This window comes from Mustelus asterias, chromosome 16 (genome assembly GCF_964213995.1).
Source record: "Mustelus asterias chromosome 16, sMusAst1.hap1.1, whole genome shotgun sequence".
Lineage (NCBI taxonomy): Eukaryota > Metazoa > Chordata > Chondrichthyes > Carcharhiniformes > Triakidae > Mustelus > Mustelus asterias.
Genome location: NC_135816.1, coordinates 69,304,139 through 69,324,077, shown reverse-complemented (window position 1 = coordinate 69,324,077; position 19,939 = coordinate 69,304,139). Strand labels below are relative to the sequence as shown.

The window sequence follows — 19,939 nt, the reverse complement described above, 5'->3', positions numbered from 1 at the left end:
AGAGGTGTGAGAAATGGGTCGGACTCAGTTAAGTGCCCTGTCAATAATGGAGCGAGCGTGGGGAATCTCAGTTATGGAAAAGGCAGACATGTCAGAAGTGCTGTCATCGAAGGTGGCATCATCGGAACAGACGTAATGGAGATACTTTTAACACTTCTTTCCTTGTGTCTTCATCTGTCTTTCCCTTCAATGTATCTATGCTATTCACCTCAACTGCTCCTTGTAGTATGGAGGTGCATATTCTAACTACACTGGGTACAGAGCTTCATCTGAATTTCCTACTGGATTTATCAGTTACCATCTCATATTTATATTGGTTAGGTTTGTTCTCCCAGACAAGAAAAAAATCCATTCTACTTCTAACTTATCAAGTTCCTTCATAAGGGTCAGAGGTCCCTATGAGTTAATTTCTCAGCCTTCTCTTTCCTATTGCAAAAAAATTAACCCAATCAACCTTTTCTTATTAGTAGATCTTCTGGTAACAGCTACCAAGAAAAGTAAAAAAAACCAAGACATCTCAGTGGAGTTGCCAATGGAACAGTCACTGCTACAATTCAATGCCAAGTGCTCTTGGGACAATTTCTGTGAACACTATGGTTAATCCTTGAAATGCTTTTGAAAATTCCACAGTCTTCAGCAAAATACCTCAGATATTTCTCATCCTATGTGAATTAGTCCAACATATTTGGACATACAGGTAGGATAGTAGGATAATCCAAGGTTACTGTAAACATTACTAGACTTGAAGAGTGAGATTTCCCATCTCGACACAGGCAGGCATTGTCATGAGCAGGACGGGAAGACTTGGAGAGCCAAAGGTTCTCAATGATGCCCCTCAGGGTCAGAAAATCCCGCCCATAATCAAAACAATAGCAGTTCAGTTCCCACTGTGGTAAATTGAGAATTTGAATGGAGCTTTAAAATAATTCATCTGCTAATTAAAAAGTTGGGGGATCGATAAAAGTGGCCACAATGCTTTATTAAGTAGCTCACTGATACTCTTTAGGGAAAGAAACTTGCAATCTTCACCCTATCTGGCCAGCCCCACACTAATATGGTTGATGTATAGCTGCCCTGTACATGATCTAATATGTCACTCAACTAAATGGGCGGCATGGTGGCACAGTGGTCAGCACTGTCCCTCACAGCGCCCAGCACTGTCCCTCACAGCGCCAGGGACCCAGGTTCAATTCCAGCCTCGGGTCACTGTCTGTCTGGAGTTTGCACATTCTCCCCGTGTCTGCGTGAGTTTCCTCTGGGTGCTCTGGTTTCCTCCCACAGTCCAAAGATGTGTGGGTTACGTTGATTGGCCATGCTAAATTGATCCAAGTGTCAGGGGGATTAGCAGGGTAAATATGTGGGGATACAGGAATAAGGCCTGGGTGGGATTGTGGTCGGTGCAGACTCGATGGGCCAAATGGCCTCCTTCTGCACTGTAGGGATTCTATTCTATGAATCAAAGCTGCTTGCTGCCTGCACATCAAGAATAAGGCCCACCACAATCTTCTCAGGACAACGAGCAATGGGCAATAAATGTTGGCCTTGCCAGAGAAACCCACATTCTGAGAATGAATCCAATGTAAACAGCAATAAGAAGGGTCTCCAGAATGATCCTCCTCTATTATTACAGACAACTTGCGGTTATTGTGCACCTTGAACATTGGACAACTTCCCACCTGATTTATATAGTACCTCTTTCCACCCCAAGATGTCCAAAAGCACTTTACAATCAATGAAACAAAATGGATAATGAGCCAAAGAAGGTGACATTAGGAGGGTTGACCATAAAGATGGTCTTTGAGGGATGGACTGAAAAGAGGAGAGGATGGAAAAATGGAGGAAAGGTTTGGAGAGAGAATTCCAGAGCTTGGGAATTAGGCAGCTGAATTAGGCAGCCACTAATGCTGGGGTGTAGGTGGAAGGAGGTCAAAGAAAGGAGCTGTAGGCCCTGCCAGAGTCAGCCTGCAGGGCTATGGGAAAGAAACCTGACAGAGACACAAAGGGAGGGAAACAGATTAGGCCATAAAGAGACTGTAATTAAAGTTGACATATTGAGAGAAAGGGGAAAGAGGGGACACAGCAGAGGTTGCTGAATGAATAGTTTGTCTTAGTGACACACAACACATTTGGTGAGAATGAAGAACAGGGGTGGGGGGGAAGCGGTTTAAAAAAGATAGTTGATCATGAAGAGAAGAAATTGGGTTATCCTTAATTTCCAGAAAGACCTGCAAGTCATGGCTGTTTGCGGCAAATGTGCTGGATGGTGAATACTTACTGTGAAATATTTCACGCCAACGGGATTTTGCAGAAGCCGTTCAAAGGACACTGCCCAGCTGGCCACTGATCGCTCAGCATAACACACACTGCTCTGAACATTGGGAAGGCTGGCATTGCTGTTTAGACTCTGGTCACTTCCACAACCATCAACCTCAGTGATGTTCAACTCTGTGGAGATTGAGTCATGTTATTGTCTTTGGCTATCAAAGCATAAGCTGGACAAAAAAACACATCAATACTATAAATGGAACTTGCACTGAATGTGTGCAGCTTTATGCTGGATACAGTATCTCAAAGGCCCAGGAAGAAAGAACAATTCATGCTCTCAAGCCCCAGTCTTTGAGTTGGATCATATGTAATCTGGATACGAACTTTATTTATCCGCTTTTCTGCCATATCTTTTACTGTCTTTACCCAACAGCAATGTGGGAAATTTCATGGAGATTTCAATTGATTATCAGCAGACATGGTTTCAACGTGTTTAAGCCAAGGTTACTGTAAAGAAAACCAAGCAAAGGAATGAATCAGGGCAGTTAGAAGCAGACAGGTTCCACAGATTGAAAGGTCTAACATAAAGGGTCATGGATAATTGGATGTCAGGGATTTGGAACTGAGAACAGGAGAAACCTCTTCACACAGAGAGCTGTCAATCAGTGAAATCCACTTCCAGGATTAATGGTTGAAGCAAAAATGATTTCAACATTGACAATTTGATGAATGGTGCTTGAAGGGAAAGAGGGTGAAGGGTTAATGGAAGAGTAGGTAAGGACGGGATGTTTGCATGGAGAGTAAATGCGAACACAGACTGGTTGAACTGATTCTTGTACATTGTCACTTTGTCAATACAAAGGCTTATTGGGTCTGAGGTTCATTTGCAACATTATGAAGACCGAGCTAGGTTTCGCAGTGTCAGACAGCACTGCTAGTCACTTTCTATGTAGTCTTTATGGTGTTCTTCAAGGTTACAGGTGCATCCTCTGGATGTGCTGAAACACTTGTTTTGGCACTATTCTGATCAAAGTGGTCTCAGCCGAAATCCTGGTAATTGAAGAGAACTCAAGAGAAACTCTGAAGATCTAAGAAGGCAGTAGAAAGTTGGTGACTCTGAGCTATGGGCCATTAGGGTGATGGTAACCCTTTGGATCAATAGTATTCTGCTCGGCACAGTCGAAGAACAAAGGTTGTGAAAGTAAGTTGGAGCTTGAGTGCACACACGGGAATCCAGGTGAACAGAGTCTTGGGAGATGAGATTGAAATCCTGCAAAGAGGGCTATCATTCAGGTTGCCCAAACTGGACCAACTTTTGGGGAGAATCCAGGGCACGATCTTTGAAGGTAAAGACTGGAATCCCTCAAGAGAGAGAGAGATAGAGTTTCAAGGAGATTGGTTGACTCATAGTGTTTACTTACATCATTATTGAGAAATCCATGGAATATGTCTTGGTCACATTTACCATCTGTTTGACCAGTTTGTCTGTTAATTTACATGTATCTCAGCAACCCAGAATGTTAGAGTATAAAATGTAAATTGTTTTATCTTTCTAACCTTGTAAAGTTTATTTTTGTTTGTTCGAAAACCATAGGATCTTGTGGCTTTATTCTCTTAGCAACTTCCTTGAATTTCAAACTTCGTCTGCTTTATACAAAACATTATTTGATTGGATTGTATCAAGCATTTGGGAATCTAGTCTAGGATGATGACATTATGATTAGGTTACGTTCGTGACATAGCTGGATGTCTGTAGAAGCAGTGAGGGGTGGGTGTGAGCTGGCACCATTCATGGGATATGTGTGTTGTTGGCTGTGACAGCATTTATTGCCCATTCCTGATTGCCCTTGAAGTGGCTTGCTAGGCCATTTCAGAGGGCATTTAAGAATCAATCACATTGCCGTGGATATGTATGGTGTCATCTGTAGGTTAGACCAGGCAAGGCTTGCAGATTACCTTCCCAAAGGCCATCAGTGAACTAGATGGGTTTTTTACAACAATCAATAATGGTTTCATAGTCATCATTGGACTTTTAATTCCAGATTCAGGTTTTACCATCTACCATGGTGGGATGTGACCCCAGATCCCCAGGGCATTAACTCCTGTGTCTCCAGATTACAAGCCCAGTGGAAATTCCGATATGTCACCTCTTCCCTTAAAGGGTGAGGATAGGATGGGTGTGAATCCTGCCTGCTAGGGAGTGCGGCTGGGTAAGTGATGGAGGTGTGGTGTATTGAGCAGCATAAGATGTTGGTGGAGTTCTGTGTGGGAGTTCAATGTTCCCTCTGATATTTAGTTGCTATGCATGGAGACCTTTTTAAAATGCATGGTTGCTTTAAATTTCTTTGTATGGCTGTCTCACACATTATTTATCCCAGAACGACATGTTCTGGGATACCTCGTTCCAGAGGTGTGTGGAGTACTTGGCAGACTGCTGCCTGGCTACACACCATTGCAGCTCAGCAACAACATTATGGGAAATGTCATGCGAAGATCATTCACTAACATTCATCAAGTGCACGGCGCCATTAGACTGCTTGGGGCGCTGCTGCCACATCCTCAGGATCAGACACTGGGGATGAAATTTTCAAGTGCTTGCCACCAGCGAGATCTTCTGGTCCTGCCAATGGCGGAGGGTGGGGGGCATGCAAAGCTCCGGCAGGATAGGAAGATTCCTCCATTGGCCAATGGCCTCCGCTGCAGGAAAATACAGGGGGGGTTGGGGGGGGGGGGGGGGAGGAGGCTGTGTCTGCACATCTTGCTCCACTCACCTGACAAAGGAGCAGCATTCTGAAAGCTTGTGATTTCAAATAAACTTGTTGGACTATAACTGGTGTCGTCTGACCTCTCATCTTGTCCACCCAGTCCAACACCAGCATCTCCAAATCATGAGCATTATATGTAATGATAGCACATTGCATCTCCATATGGGCACCAAGCATTGTATCATAGGCCCCACGGAAACAGAGAAATCTGTTGAGATCAAACCAAGAACACACATGCCAAGAATTTGAAACTAGACCCTTGTACCAATGAAGGGCAGTGCATTCACTGTTCCCGTACATCAGCCCATTTACCAATTATATATTGAAGGGATTTTCTTCATTGTCTAAATCGAGTCCCTTGTAGGCCTAGGCCTAGTGGACAAAACGGCCTTAATTTGGCACCAATTGACATAAAAGAAATATGTGTCACTCCTGACATCTGCGTCATTCGGATATCCCACTTCGCTGCAGTGCTGCCATTGGGGAAAAAAATGTCACATGAATGCTGCTGGGAGTGTTCCTTTAAAGCTTGGGCAAAGTACAGAGGGCTGTGTTTGGCTTGGGATAAGGCATTAGCCTTGTTTTAGCAGTAATGCTCTCCCCATTGATTCAGAGGGTGGGGGGTTCAGATCCAATTGTCAGATGGAGGTCCTAGGCAGAATTTTCCCATCCCGCCTGCCACAGGAATCGTAGCGGGCGAGACAGGACCATGCAAAGGTCCATTTTGACCTCAGGTGAGATTTTCCAATCTTGGGGCGAGCGTGGCTGGAAAATCCGGTTCCCCCGTCCTCCCAGTGGACTTGAGAGACCCACAGCATTATTCAAAGAAAAGCAGAGGAGTTTTTTGTAAGCTAGACCACATTTATCCTTTAAACATCATCAAAAATAGTTCAACTGATCATTTATCGCATTGCTGCTTCTTGGATCTTCTGTACATAAATGTGTTTCCTGCATTACAGGAGTGACCACAGGTTGGAAGTATTTCAATGGCTATATAAAGCATTTTAGGATGAACTGAGGCAGTGGATATATGAATGTAAATTCCTTCTCTCTAATTTATTGTTTGGGCTTGTCTGATGCTGATACTCGCACACCAGACCACTCCCCCACCCCCCACAGAAAATAGAAAGTGTCCTATTCCCCAGTCTAACATCTGTCACTTCAGTGAGTACAAGATTCAAGCAAAAAAGGTGGTAACTTTCTCCAGTTTCCTTTACTGAGCTTGAGTTACTGTCCATCATTACTGTGAGATACCTAAAAATTGGTCCCTGTAACTTCAAGTTTTTCTTCACGTTTTTGGTCTGTACTACCCTTATCACACCCCCACCCCTCAGCACCCATCCACTACCACACCACTGCCGCCACCCCACCTCCCATTTCAGGATTCCACTGAGATTCAGACTCCAATGTTTCTGATCATGAGTACACTGAGGCATTAGAGAACAGGAACTTGGCTGAACACTGTAACACAGCAGGAACTGGGAAGAAATCACCCTGGTGGGTTGTTACAAGTGACATATGAATTGAAGAGGCTGTCACTTGGTAAAGAGAAAAATCCAACTTCAGACAAGACAGAGAGCATTAATTGGTAGTTATATTTCAGACTGAGCACAAGACAGACAAAACTAGTCATAGTGTCAACCAATGAACACTATGGGGTCAGTTTCCTCTCTTACACTGAATCATGTAGAAGTTACAACATGAAACAAGACTGTTTTTCCCAATCAGTCCTTGTTGGAGTTTATCTTTGCCTTGAATCCCCTATGTTCCATAATCTTTACCCCCCCCCCCCCCCGTCCATCAAACTCCTAGCTAACTTATTCTTCAGTGGTTGACATGATCTTTGCTTCAATCACTAGATCTGGCAGATGCATTCCGAACCTCATGTCCCTATGCGTATAAAAATACTTTTATTTTGCTCTCTGTCCTAAATCGCTGACATTTAATATTACATATATTCTCGGAAAACTAATGTTTTTGATTGATACTGCAGTGCAAAACAAAGCGAATCTGCCAATAAACCACAGCCAAATCTCCCATTTCAGGTGTGTGTAAAAATCACCAAAGCACCAGCTGAAGATGAGCCCAGTGTCCTGGGCAATGCTCATCCCAGGGCCATCATTGTCAAAATGAGATTACTTGGTCATTTATATTGGTGCTGTTTATGGGATCTTCCTGTGCACCATTTTGACAGTCATTCCACTTAAAACAAGTCACTCAGGGCATTGCTTTTACACTTTTCTAAGAGATAAAATAAGATGCCGTAAAAATTAAATAACTTTCTATCTTTTAAAAATCCACTTCGGATTCATCTATGGAACCCACATGAGCAGACAGCACCTGATTGTGAAGAATCATTTTGGCCAGAATTTCATGCTGCTTGGACAAGCGGGCACCAAACCGGAATTGCATGAAATTACGGGAGAAGTTTCTGAGCTTGCGTTTCAATGCCATCTTCCACTCGTGTGATATTTTGGTTGGCGGGCCCAAGCGAGAGTCGGAAGATCACCCACCGACAATCAAGTGGGCAACTTTGCCAATTAAGGGGGCAATTAAACACAATTTTGTGTGGCCTGTCTGCTTACACGGTTGGTGGGTGAGTCGATTGGCCAAGCGACCTCAATATTCTAGCTGCCACCTCGATCCAGGGTGGGATAAAATGTCGGGGCTGAAATAAAATTGAAAAAGGTTTCTGTGTCTGGGATTTCTGTTTGAATGTGCTGCCTAGGCACTCTTTGCATAGTTTCTCCATCGCAATTTATTTTTCACAGGCCTGCAGCTCCCGGAGACAACTTCACAGTAGCTGTCCCCGTGAGCGAGCACAATAGAAACGCCAGCTCACACCCTCCTTTTTCTCTGTGGCCGCCCTCTTCCCACTCTCCCCAGCAGCACTGAGAAATTCCCAGCATGCATTTCATACTGCCTGTGCATTAATTGGACAGTAAGAAGTCTCACAACACCAGGTTAAAGTCCAACAGATTTATTTGGCAGCCCAAGGTTTCGGAGTCTCATGCTCCTTCTCACCTGAAGAAGGAGCCTGAGACTCCAAAAGCTTGTGCTGCCAAACAAACCTGTTGGACTTTAACCTGGTGTTGTGAGACTTCTTACTGGGCTTACCCCAGTCCAATGCCGGCATCTCCATATCATTAATTGGACAGCCAGCATGAAATTGCTTTCCGGGGCCGATCAAGGATGGAAGTGAGTTTCAAACCCATTTCCGGGTCCACCGAGTGCACTTAGCAACCTGGGCCTTAAGGTCTGGATTTCCCCTTCTAAACCTCTCTATCTCTTTGTCTCTCTCTCTCTCTCTCTCACCTTTACAATACCCTTTTAAACCTCTTTATCTAAGCTTTCAGTAACCTGTCTTAATATGGCTTTACGTAATTTGGAATCAAATTCCACCTGATTATGCTCCTGGGATGTTAAAGGTGCTATATAGATGCAAATTATTGTTGGTCTTTTGACAGGAAGCAAAGTGCTGAGCTGCCTTTGAACATTGGCCCCTACTATTTTCCAATATGATTTTGATTTAAGGCTGAAGTATATGGATGAGGAAGGCCATTCACTCAATTGTTTTCAATGAGCTGTACTAAGTGAGGTTACATCGGTATTGCAACCAGATAGAGCTGAGCCCTAGTGAGGTAAGCACCTGCATTCATTGCCCGCATCACACACAAGATGGGTAATCTGAGCCAACTGTAACAAAGAAGATTGAAGGGAGATTCAATTGAGGTGTATAAGATTATGACAGGTTGAGATAAGGTTGACAAAGAGAAGCAATTTCCATGAGCTGATGGATCAGGGGCTTAGGATCCCAAGATTTTGGACGAGAGATACACAGCGCATGGTAATGAGCTAAAATTTGCTATCTAGCATGGTGTTGGAATCAATTATTTCAAAATTAAATTGCAAGTGCACGTGAGGGAAAGAACTTGCAGGAATACAGGGATCGAGGGTGGGGGGGGGAGGGAATGGGACTCAATGGATTGCTCTGCGGAGAGCCAGCATAAAGCTGATGGGCTGAATGTGTTCGTTAAGCAGTGGACTGTCCCTGTGACTCGTGCAACCGTGCATTACATCATGACAAAACAGGTTTATCATTTATCTGGATAAAATATTTCCCTTGTGATCTTTTTGATGGGTGAAGCTTGGATAACTAACCCCGCTCGATATGCAGGCATCATAATCATTAATCTGTCCGTGACATTCAGATGGTTTTCTTGCCAAAGCAGCAATAAAAAAAGGACTCCGCCAGGTGATACCTGACTATCATAAGGTGGAATCTATTTCTGAAGATCACATCAAAGAGATCCCTCAGGTAGCTAGCCCTTTAAGAACAGCCATTTATCAATCCTGTAATAGTAGGCATTTCCAATCCACCCTTGGTGAGATTCCAAGTGCAGGCAGGAATACCCATTTGCCAATCCTGAACAAGCTCAACAAGGTCAACGGTAAACCAAGCCCGATGAACAGGAAGCCCACCCATCCCACCAGCCAGCTAATTTGACCAGTGACCAGCCTTCACAAGAACTTGACTCTCTTAATCAATGACTTTCCACTGAGCTTGAGAGTTAAGAAGAAATGACTCCTTGACCCATCAGTTATTGTCCCCAAATCACAGGGACCACACATAAAACTGGCACTCACCAGAGTTCCTGAAACTGTATCGGCCTTTAAAGAATCTTAAACGCTTTAAGTTAAACATGCTAATCTCAGCGCACGCCAGCATAATCAGTGAGTGCTCTTCAGAATCCCCAAATAATCCTTCCTCCTTTTCCCCACTCAATTCACAGGAAGTGAGACTCTAGTTCCCAAACGCTTTGTGCTCAGTCAGTCTCACTTTTCATTAACCATTTCCCCAGCATTAATACACTCATTAACACGTGCAATGGTGCCTTTCTATTGGTAGAATGGATCAGGCCATTCCCAATTTGCACAAATCATTGATAAGGCTGCATATGGAACATGAATGCACCCCTGCATTTCCATTGGGAAGTGGCTCGGTGGCACAGTGGTTAGCACTGTTGCCTCACAGTGCCAGGGACTTGGTTCGATTCCCGGCTTGGGTCACTGTCTGTGCGGAGTCTACACGTTCTCCCTGTGTCTGTATGGGTTTCCTCCAGGTGCTCCGGTTTCCTCCCACAGTACGAAAAATGTGCTGGTTAGGTGCATTGGCCATGCTAAGTTCTCTTTCAGTGTACCCGAACAGGCGCCAGAGTGTGGTGACTAGGGGATTTTCACAATAACTTCATTGCAGTGTGAATGTAAGCCTATTTGTTACATTAATAAATAAACTTAAAGTCATCAGAAAGTGGATTGGTAACAGAGCCACATCAGTGGCCTTTCCCATGCTCCCTTTGTCTGTAGACTTCAGTCTATTTAAAACCCTGCTGACCACATCTTAATTCACATCAAATTCAATGCATATGTTACCCATGTGCTGGCTGACCTGCATTAATTCCCGGCAACCATTTTAAAATTCTTATTGTCATGTTTCAGTTCCTACATTCCCTCTTGTCTCTCCCTATTTCTGTAACAGTGATGGGCAACCGAGGCTAGTGAGTGGGCTTCATGAGTGGCCCTCCTTCATCTCAGTGGGCTTCAAGATTGAAATCAGGCTTGTTCACTAACCAAGACCCATGAATAAGATTATTACATGCTGAATATTTCCAAATATGTCATTGAAAATACTCAATTATTTCAATATTAATATAACTGTCATCAACGTTAAATGGTAAAGACAAAAGAAGTATTTACGCTTGGGTCGCAGAGGGACTGCACGGCTCTCTCAGTCAATGTTGTGAGCAATCAGCATGCACCTCACTTCACTTGTCTTTAATTTTCCTGTGTATCACATCAGTCATACCAGTAGGAAAAAACTATGGAAATCAGCGGAATGCAGCAACACTTCGCATGGGCAACAGTCAACAAATGTCTCATGGGCCACACTCAGAACACAGATGGGCCGTATATGTCCCCTAGGCTGCAGGTTGCCCACCACTGCTCTGTAACCTCCTCCAGCCCTTCCAGATCTCTGGCCACAAAATTAAAATTGCGATATAAATGCAATTTGTTGATGAAGCTGGCTCTAACTTGACAGCATGGAACCAGCGCACAGTCTTTGACCTAGAGTTGCTTGTACGAATTGAGCAATGTGTCAAATCAGGTGTGAAGGAAAATATCTGGAATTATTCAAGAATTGCAAGGGACTAATCTAATCCTTCCATAATTAGACAGAAATTATTGGGACAAACACAATTTACAAAATAATGGTTGGAATGCGTCTTTATATGCCCTGTTTGTGAACAGAATTCCCACTTACCTGAAGAAGGAGCAGCGCTCCGAAAGCTAGTGCTTTTGCGACCAAATAAACCTGTTGGACTTTAACCTGGTGTTGTGAGACTTCTTACTTATTCAATCAGGCAGACAGAGGACCCTGCAAGGCTGCTATTGGAAGCAGTGTGGGAAATAGTGGCGTAAGGGTAATGTCACTGGACAAGGTTTGCCAACCCTCCGGGATTGACCTGGAGTCTCCAGGATTTAAAGTTTATTCATGAGTGTTATAAGTAGGCTTACATTAACACTGCAATGAAGATATTGTGAAAATCCCGTAGTTGCCACATTCCAGCGCCTGTTCGGGTACACTGAGAGAGAATTTAACATGGCCAATGCACCTAACCAGCACATCTTTCTGACTGTGGGAGAAAACCGGAGCATCCGGAGGAAACCCACGCAGACACGGAGAGAACATGCAGACTCTACACAGATAGTGACCCAAGCCGGGAATCGAACCCAGGTCCCTGACGCTGTGAGGTGGCAGTGCTAACCACTGTGCCACCGTGATTTGAAGGTCAATCTCCAGGATGCTGCTGTGTGCAACTTTGAAGAAAAATCACTGGGACATTAATGTGCCTGCAACTTCCCAACCGTTCCCCCTGCAATATCATTCCTCTTGTTAGGAATCCGGATTGATCTTCTCCCAAGGCCATCCACATTCAATATATTAGCCATATGTGGTGAAGTGAGAATCCAGGGCTAGCTAACTAAGCATGATTAGTAAATTTCAAATGGTATTAATGATATCATTATTGGGCCTGCGATCTCAATACTCATATTCACATGGCAGATGCAGGTGAACCTTAACCTTTTGCACATTTGTTGGGAAAATTGGTAGATGAAAAACAGTCTGTAAATGTATTTTTGATCATTCCAAATATATAACTCTTGTTAACTAAATGGTGGTCGATTTTGGTAAATAAACATATGTATTTTAAGTACATTTACCTTATTGTGCAAGAGGGTTTAACGCAAATTGGTGCATGTGGTTATAACCCCTATGGCCTAGTATATAGGTCACTGAACTGATAATCTACAGATCCAGGGCAATGCTCTGGGTTTTCAGGTGCAAATCCCACTACACTAGATGATAAAAATTCTGTGGCAGGCTGGGTGAGATGATTTAAAAAAACACATTGTATCCATAGCAGAACCTGTGTCTCGTCTATGGTTTCTATTGTACAATGTACAATGTACAACAGGGCTCTGTATTGGGACCTCTGCTGTTTGTGATTTATATAAACAATCTGGAAGAAGGTGTAACTGGGGTGATCAGTAAGTTTGCGGACGACACAAAATTGGCAGGACTTGCAGACAGTGAGGAACATTGTCAGAGGGTACAGATGGATATAGATAGGCTGGAAATTTGGGCAAAGAAATGGCAGATGGAGTTCAATCCACATAAATGCGAAGTGATGCATTTTGGTAGAGCTAAAGTAGGGGGGAGCTATACGATAAATGGCAGAACCATAAAGGGTGTAGATACGCAGAGGGACCTGGGTGTGCAAGTCCACAGATCCTTGAAGGTGACGTCAGAGGTGGAGAAGGTGGTGAAGAAGGCATATGGCACGCTTGCCTTTATAGGACGGGGTATAGAGTATAAAAGTTGGGGTCTGATGTTGCAGATGTATAGAACGTTGGTTGGCCACATTTGGAATACTGCATCCAGTTCTGGTCGCCACACTACCAGAAGGACGTGGAGGCTTTAGAGAGAGTACAGAGGAGGTTTACCAGGATGTTGCCTGGTATGGAGGGGCTTAGTTATGAGGAGAGATTGGGTAAACTGGGGTTGTTCTCACTGGAAAGATGGAGGATGAGGGGAGACCTAATAGATGTGTATAAAATTATGAAAGGCATAGATAGGGTGAACAGTGGGAAGCTTTTTCCCAGGTCGGTGGTGACGTCCATGAGGGGTCATAGGTTCAAGGTGAGGGGGGGAGGTTTAACACGGATATCAGAAGGACATATTTTACACAAAGGATGGTGGGGGCCTGGAATGCGCTGCCGGGCAAGGTGGTGGAGGCGGGCACACTGGGAACGTTTAAGAATTATCTAGATAGCCACATGAATGGAGTGGGAATGGAGGGATACAAAAGAATGGTCTAGTTTGGACCAGGGAGCGGCGCGGGCTTGGAGGGCCGAAGGGCCTGTTCCTGTGCTGTATTGTTCTTTGTTCTTTGTTCAATGTTGCCATGGGCCAGGCTTCTGAGGCCTATGAACTCAACTCAAATTGTTTGTTTCTTTTTTGGAGATTGAATCTAGGAAGTGGTCTTGTGAAGGTTGTGTAGCAACTGCCTAATCTACTTCCTCTCAAACCAGTGGCTAAGCCACACAGAAACCTTGAATCGCCACACAAATTCTCGACAAACAAGGTCTTACAGTCCTGTTGTAGTTTCACCAGCCTCTAACCAACACCTAAATATTGGGGCTGTGCGATGGTTATCTTACAGGGCTAACAGAATGTGTGCTCCAATTCTTCTGTGATAGTTTAGGAATTTGAATTCTGCACTTCAAGATAATAAACCGGAAATTAAAAAAGCTGGTATTGGTAAAAAAAAACAGGAAATAGCAGCAGGAGTAGGCCACTCGGCCCTTCGAGCCTGCTCCACCATTCAATATGATCATGGTTGATCCTCTACCTCAATGCCATATTCCCACTTTCTCCCCGTACCCATTAATGCCATTAAAAGTGACTTGTAAAACGCTACAAATTAATTAATGTCCTTCAGCAAAAAACCCACAACTTAAAGAACAGGTGGTGGGTTTAATTTATTTATTAGTGTCACAAGTAGGCTCACTGCAGCGACATTACTGCGAAAATCCCCTAGTTGCCACACTCCGGCACCTCTTCGGGTACACTGAGGGAGAATTTAGCTGGGCCAATGCATCTAACCAGCACATCTTTTGGAGTGTGGAAGGAAACTGGAGCACCCGGAGGAAACTCACACAGACATGGGGAGAGTGTGCGACTCCACATAGACAGTGGTCCAAGCCAGGAATCGAACCCGGGTCCCTGGCGCTGTGAGGCAGCAGTACTAGCGACTGTGCCACCCGGAGAGTGATGTAAAACAGGATGGAGAAAGTGCAGGAGGTCCATCAGTTAGCTGATAACTATGACGTTTCATATAACCATAGAATCCTACAGTGCAAGAAGGAGGCCATTTGAGTCTGCACCAACCATAATCCCAGCCAGGCCCTATCCCCATAACCCCATGCATTTACCCCAGCTAGTCTCCCTGACACCAAGGACAATTTAGCATGGTCAGTCCACCTAACCCGCATATGTTTGGACTGTGGGAGGAAACTGGAGCACCCAGAGGAAACCCACGCAGACACGGGGAGAGTGTGCAAACTTCACAGACAGTGGCCCAAGCTGGGAATTTAACCCAGGTCCCTAGCGTTGTGAAGCAGCAGTGGCTAACCACTGTGCCACCATGCTGCCCATTCAAGCACACTCAAGATTACCTGTGGCCCAATCACACAGGGTCACAACCCAGCCCACTATTAGGTAAGAATGGAGAGGTGCTAATCAAGAACAGACATTCAGTCAGCACCTGCTGGAAGCGGTACTTTGAAGACTTTCACAGAGACTCGGTCTTCAACAAGAGTGCCCTGGACTGCATCCCACAGTCTGCTACCCACCACCGTCCCAGCACAACCCTAACCGAGCACGAGGTGGAAGAGGACACCTGACAGCTAAAGAACAACAGAGCATCAGGGGCAGATGGAATCCCCGCAGAAGCACTATTGGTGTGAATACATGACCTAATTTCCCTTATGTGGAAGGAGGAGAACATGCCAGGAGCTCTCAATGCAGTAATTATGACCATCTTCACGAAAGGTGACAAGTCCAACTGCAGCAACTAAAGAGGAATTTCCCTGCTGTTGGCCATAAGGAAGGGCATTGCAAGAGTTCTCCTTAGCCACCTTCTCCCTGTGGGCTGAAGAGCTCCTACCAAAGTCGCAATGTCGATTCTGCCCACTAAGGGGCACAATGGATACAATGGCAGCAACTACAAGGGAAATGCAGGGAACAGAACCAATCCTTGTATATGGCCTTCATTGACCTAACAAAGACCTTCGACACTGTCAGCTGCGAGGGATTATGGAATGCTCTCCTCCATTTCCGCTGCCCCCTAAGGTTTGTCACTATCCTCCTCCGCCTGCTCTCCAATGACATGCAAGTTATGGTCGACGAACAAATAACAAAGAAAATTACAGCACAAGAACAGGCTTTTCGGCCCTCCAAGCCTGCACCAACCATGCTGCCCGACTTAACTAAAAACCCCTATGCTTCCAGGGACCATATCCCTCTATTCCCATCCTCTTCATGTACTTGTCAAGACGCCCCTTAAAAGCCATTACCGTATCCACTTCCACTACCTCCCCCGGCAATGAGTTCCAGGCACCCACTACTTTCTGTGTAAAAAATCTGTCTCGTACATCTCCTTTAAACCTTGCCCCTCGCACCTTAAACCTATACCCCCTAGTAATTGACTTTTCCACCCTGGGAAAAAGCTTCTGACTATCCACTCTGTCCATGGCCTCTCATAATCTTGTAGACTTCTATCAGGTCGCCGCTCAACCTCCGTCACTCCAGTGAGAACAAACCAAGTTTCTCCAATCTCTCCTCATAGCTAATGCCCTCCATACCAGGCAACATCCTGGTAAATCTTTTCTGTCCCTTCTCCAAAGCCTCCACATCCTTCTGGTAGTGTGGTGACCAGAATTGAACTAAGGTTCTATAAAGCTGCAACATGACTTGCCAATTTTTAAACTCAATACCCCAGCCGATGAAGGCAAGCATGCCATATGCCTTCTTGACTACCTTCTCCACCTGCATTGCCACTTTCAGTGACCTGTGTACCTGTACACCTCGATCCCTCTGCCTATCAATACTCTTAAGGGTTCTGTCATCTACTGTATATTTCCTATCTGTAATAGACCTTCCAAAATGCATTACCTCACAGTTGTCCGGATTAAACTCCATCTGCCACCTCTCCGCCCAAGTCTCCAACTGATCTATATCCTGCTGTATCCTCTGATGGTCCTCATCGCTATCCGCAAATCCAGCAACCTTTGTGTCGTCCGCAAACTTACTAATCAATCCAGTTACATCTTCCTCCAAATCATTTATATATATTACAAACAGCAAAGGTCCCAGCACTGATCCCTGAGGAACACCATTTGTCACAGCCCTCCATTCAGAAACGCATCCTTCCACTGCTACCCTCTGTCTTCTTTGTCCGAGCCAGTTTTGTATCCAAATTGCCAGCTCACCTCTGATCCCATGCGGCTTGACCTTCTGCACCAGTCTGCCATGAGGGATCTTGTCAAAGGCCTCACTGAAGTCCATGTAGACAACATCCACTGCCCTACCCCCATCAATCATTTTTGTCACTTCCTCAAAAAACTCGATCAAGTTCGTGAGACACAACATCCCCTTCACAAAACAATGTTGCCTCTCAATAATACGTCCACTTATTTCCAAGTGGGAATAAATCCTGTCTCAAAGAATCTTCTCCAATAATTTCCCTACCACTGATGTAAGGCTCACCGGCCTGTAATTACCTGGATTATTCTTTCTACCCTTCTTAAACAAAGGAACAACATTGGCTACTCTCCAATCCTCTGGGACCTCCCTTGTAAGAAGTCTAACAACACCAGGTTAAAGTCCAACAGGTTTATTTGGTAGCAAAAGCCACTAGCTTTCGGAACAGGCTGTTCCTTCGTCAGGTGGGTGGGAGTTCTGATCACAAACAGGGCACAAAGACACAAACTCAATTTACATGAATAATGATTGGAATGTGAGTCTTTACAGCTTAAGACTCACCTTTAAGACTTGATTAGTTGTAAAGACTCGCTTTTCAATCATTATTCATGTAAATTGAGTTTGTGTCTTTGTGCCCTGTTTGTGATCAGAACTCCCACCCACCTGACGAAGGAACAGCCTGTTCTGAAAGCTAGTGGCTTTTGCTACCAAATAAACCTGTTGGACTTTAACCTGGTGTTGTTAGACTTCTTACTGTGTTTACCCCAGTCCAACGCCAGCATCTCCACATCATGACCTCCCCTGTAGCCAGTGAGGATACAAAGATTTCTCTCAAGGCCCCAGCAATTTCTTCCCTTGCCTTTCTCAGTATTCTGGGGTATATCCCATCAGGCCCTGGGGACTTGTCCACCTTAATGTTTCTCAAGAACCCCAATACCTCCTCCTTTTTGATCTCAACATGACTCAAACTATCTACACATCCTTTCCCAGACTCATCATCCACCAAGTCCTTCTCATTGGTGAATGCTGACACAAAATACTCATTTAACCCTGACCAATGGATCCACCACCAACCTAATTAACATTCGATCTGAGGTTAGGCAAGGCTATGTCACTGCAGGAACACTCTTATTGATCTTCCTTGCTGCAAAGCCCTCATCTCACCCTCAGCAAGCTCCCCACTGGAGTGGAGCTAAACTACAGAACTCTGTTGCCTGCAGCCAGATCCAAGGTTGGCCCATCTTCTTTCACTGCACTACAGTTGTAGTGAACCCTCCCTCAGCCCTCTCTGCTCTAAGGAGAACAATCCCAGCCTAGCCAGCCTCTCTTCATAGCTGAAATGCTCCAGCACAGGTTACATCCTAGTGAATCTCCACTCCATCCTCTCTAAGTGCAATCACATCCTTCCTATAATGTGGGGACCAGAACTGTGCGCAGTACTCTAATTATGGCCTAATGGCTGTTTTATTCAGCTCCATCATACCCTCCCTGCTCTTATATTCTATGCCTCAACTAATAAAGACAAGTATCCCATATACCTTACTAACCAGCTTATCTACCTGTCCTGCTGCCTTCAGGAATCTTTGGACATGTACCCCAAGGTCCTTCTGATCCTGTTCAGGGAATTCCAGACGTCAAGAGCTGTCCATTTAAATGTATATATACTTATATTTATTTCACATACTCCAGAACAAAAGTGAGCTTCCAACTTTGCAATAATACACCAAGAACAGCTTTCCTTCTGTGACATTAACTTTATATTAGTAAAATGAACAATTCCATCTTGAATTAACAGCTCTTGTATCTATCTGCTCCATTCTCCAGTCACACTTGCATTAAAATAACTCTAGATTCAGCTCATTATGCACAAGCCTCCATGGCGTGTGCCTGGTGGGCTATTCTACTTTGGCAGCTGACTACAATCTTGCCTGAACCTGGTATCTGTGCCTCCCATCTCTCTCTCTCTCTCTCCCTCAATAGGATGATTGTGTAAAGGGGTCCACAATGCTCCCGTCTCCTGACCTTCCACCCAGCATTGCTGACTGTAATGCCCAAGTGGGAATGGCAAGAAGAGACCCCAGTGTATCAGCCATCGTTCTGTGGTAACACGCTCACTTCTGATTGAAAAATTCAAGCCCTGTTCCAAAGACTTGGCACAAAAGCTAGACTGACACTTCAGTGCTGTATTGAGAGAGTGCTGCACTGCGTGAGGTGCCACCTTCCAGATGAAATGTTAAACCAAGGCTGTGTCTGTCATCTCAGCTGGATGCGAAAGATTCCAAGACGCTAATTGAAAAAGAGCAAGGGAGTGTTCTCTGTTTCCTGTCATTATTTATCCCTCAGCTCACACTGCTAAGACAGATTGCCTACTCATCACTTCAACATTGTTTCTGGGATCTTGCTGCCGCATATTTGCCACCACATTTCCTGCATTAGAGAAGTGACTGCTTGCTATTGTTGCGCTAGTGTCGGCCTGGATTATGTATAGAAACCTCTGGAGTTGCAAACATAGGAACCCAGCTCCATCTACTGGATAATCCAGCACTGCACTTATCACATAACAAGACCTAGGATGAAATGAAGTGTACTTTATACAACATCTGAGAGGCTTCCCTGTATTCGCTGGTGTGATGCTAAAAAAATACGAATATAGCACCATCACAAGTCTCTGTTTACAGAGAAATTGTTTATTTGGTGGAAAGAATTGCTAGTGCACCATTTTAAATTCAGGGTTAGACCATTTAGGAATGAAAAAGAGGAAGTATATTCTCACATAAGCGGAAATTTACAGCTGAAAGTTGTGGTTGTTGTGGGCCAATTGAAATTTTCAAAGCTGAGATCCATAGATTGCAGTTGGGTAAGAATATCAAGAGGAACAAGGCAGATAAATGGAGTGATGAATAAATGTTTTGACCTGTTTCTAACAGGTTTTCTTCCTTAACTCCCAGTGATCTGACACCCAAGTTTCTCAATCCTACCACAAGTGTTGTCCATTGCTTGTCTCCATCCAAGTATACTAACCTCCATCTGAAATGGCCACTGCCTAGAAAAGAACATCAAAAAGAGATAAGAGACTTCATTCACAGTGCTGAAGCAGATTAAACCAGTTTGACTTTACAGTATTCATGACTGTATACTTGGACATACCAACACCGTCACTCACAACTCCTACCTGATCCCTAGATACTAGTTATAAATATCAGCAGTAATTCCCCTCATTGGAAAGGATAACTGTTTCTGTCACAGGTCAATAAAGATAGTGAACATCACTGAGTCGGATGGTCTTTTCTCTTTTTTGTTT

General features: G+C 44.4%; 1 protein-coding gene across 2 annotated transcripts in view; it reads right to left on the bottom strand.

The window, feature by feature from the left end:
- LOC144505522 (regulator of G-protein signaling 14-like) overlaps nt 1-19,939 on the bottom strand; it is a 98,095-nt gene that overhangs the window by 52,658 nt on the left and 25,498 nt on the right. Inside the window, exons 2-3 of one of the 2 annotated variants that reach the window (XM_078231647.1) lie at nt 19,617-19,681; nt 2,276-2,445 (exon numbers count right to left, since the gene is read on the bottom strand). In XM_078231647.1, coding sequence (XP_078087773.1) covers nt 2,276-2,445; nt 19,617-19,681 — 235 coding nt within the window. The remainder of the gene's footprint in view (nt 1-2,275; nt 2,446-19,616; nt 19,682-19,939) is intronic. The other variant, XM_078231648.1, reaches the window with a different exon arrangement.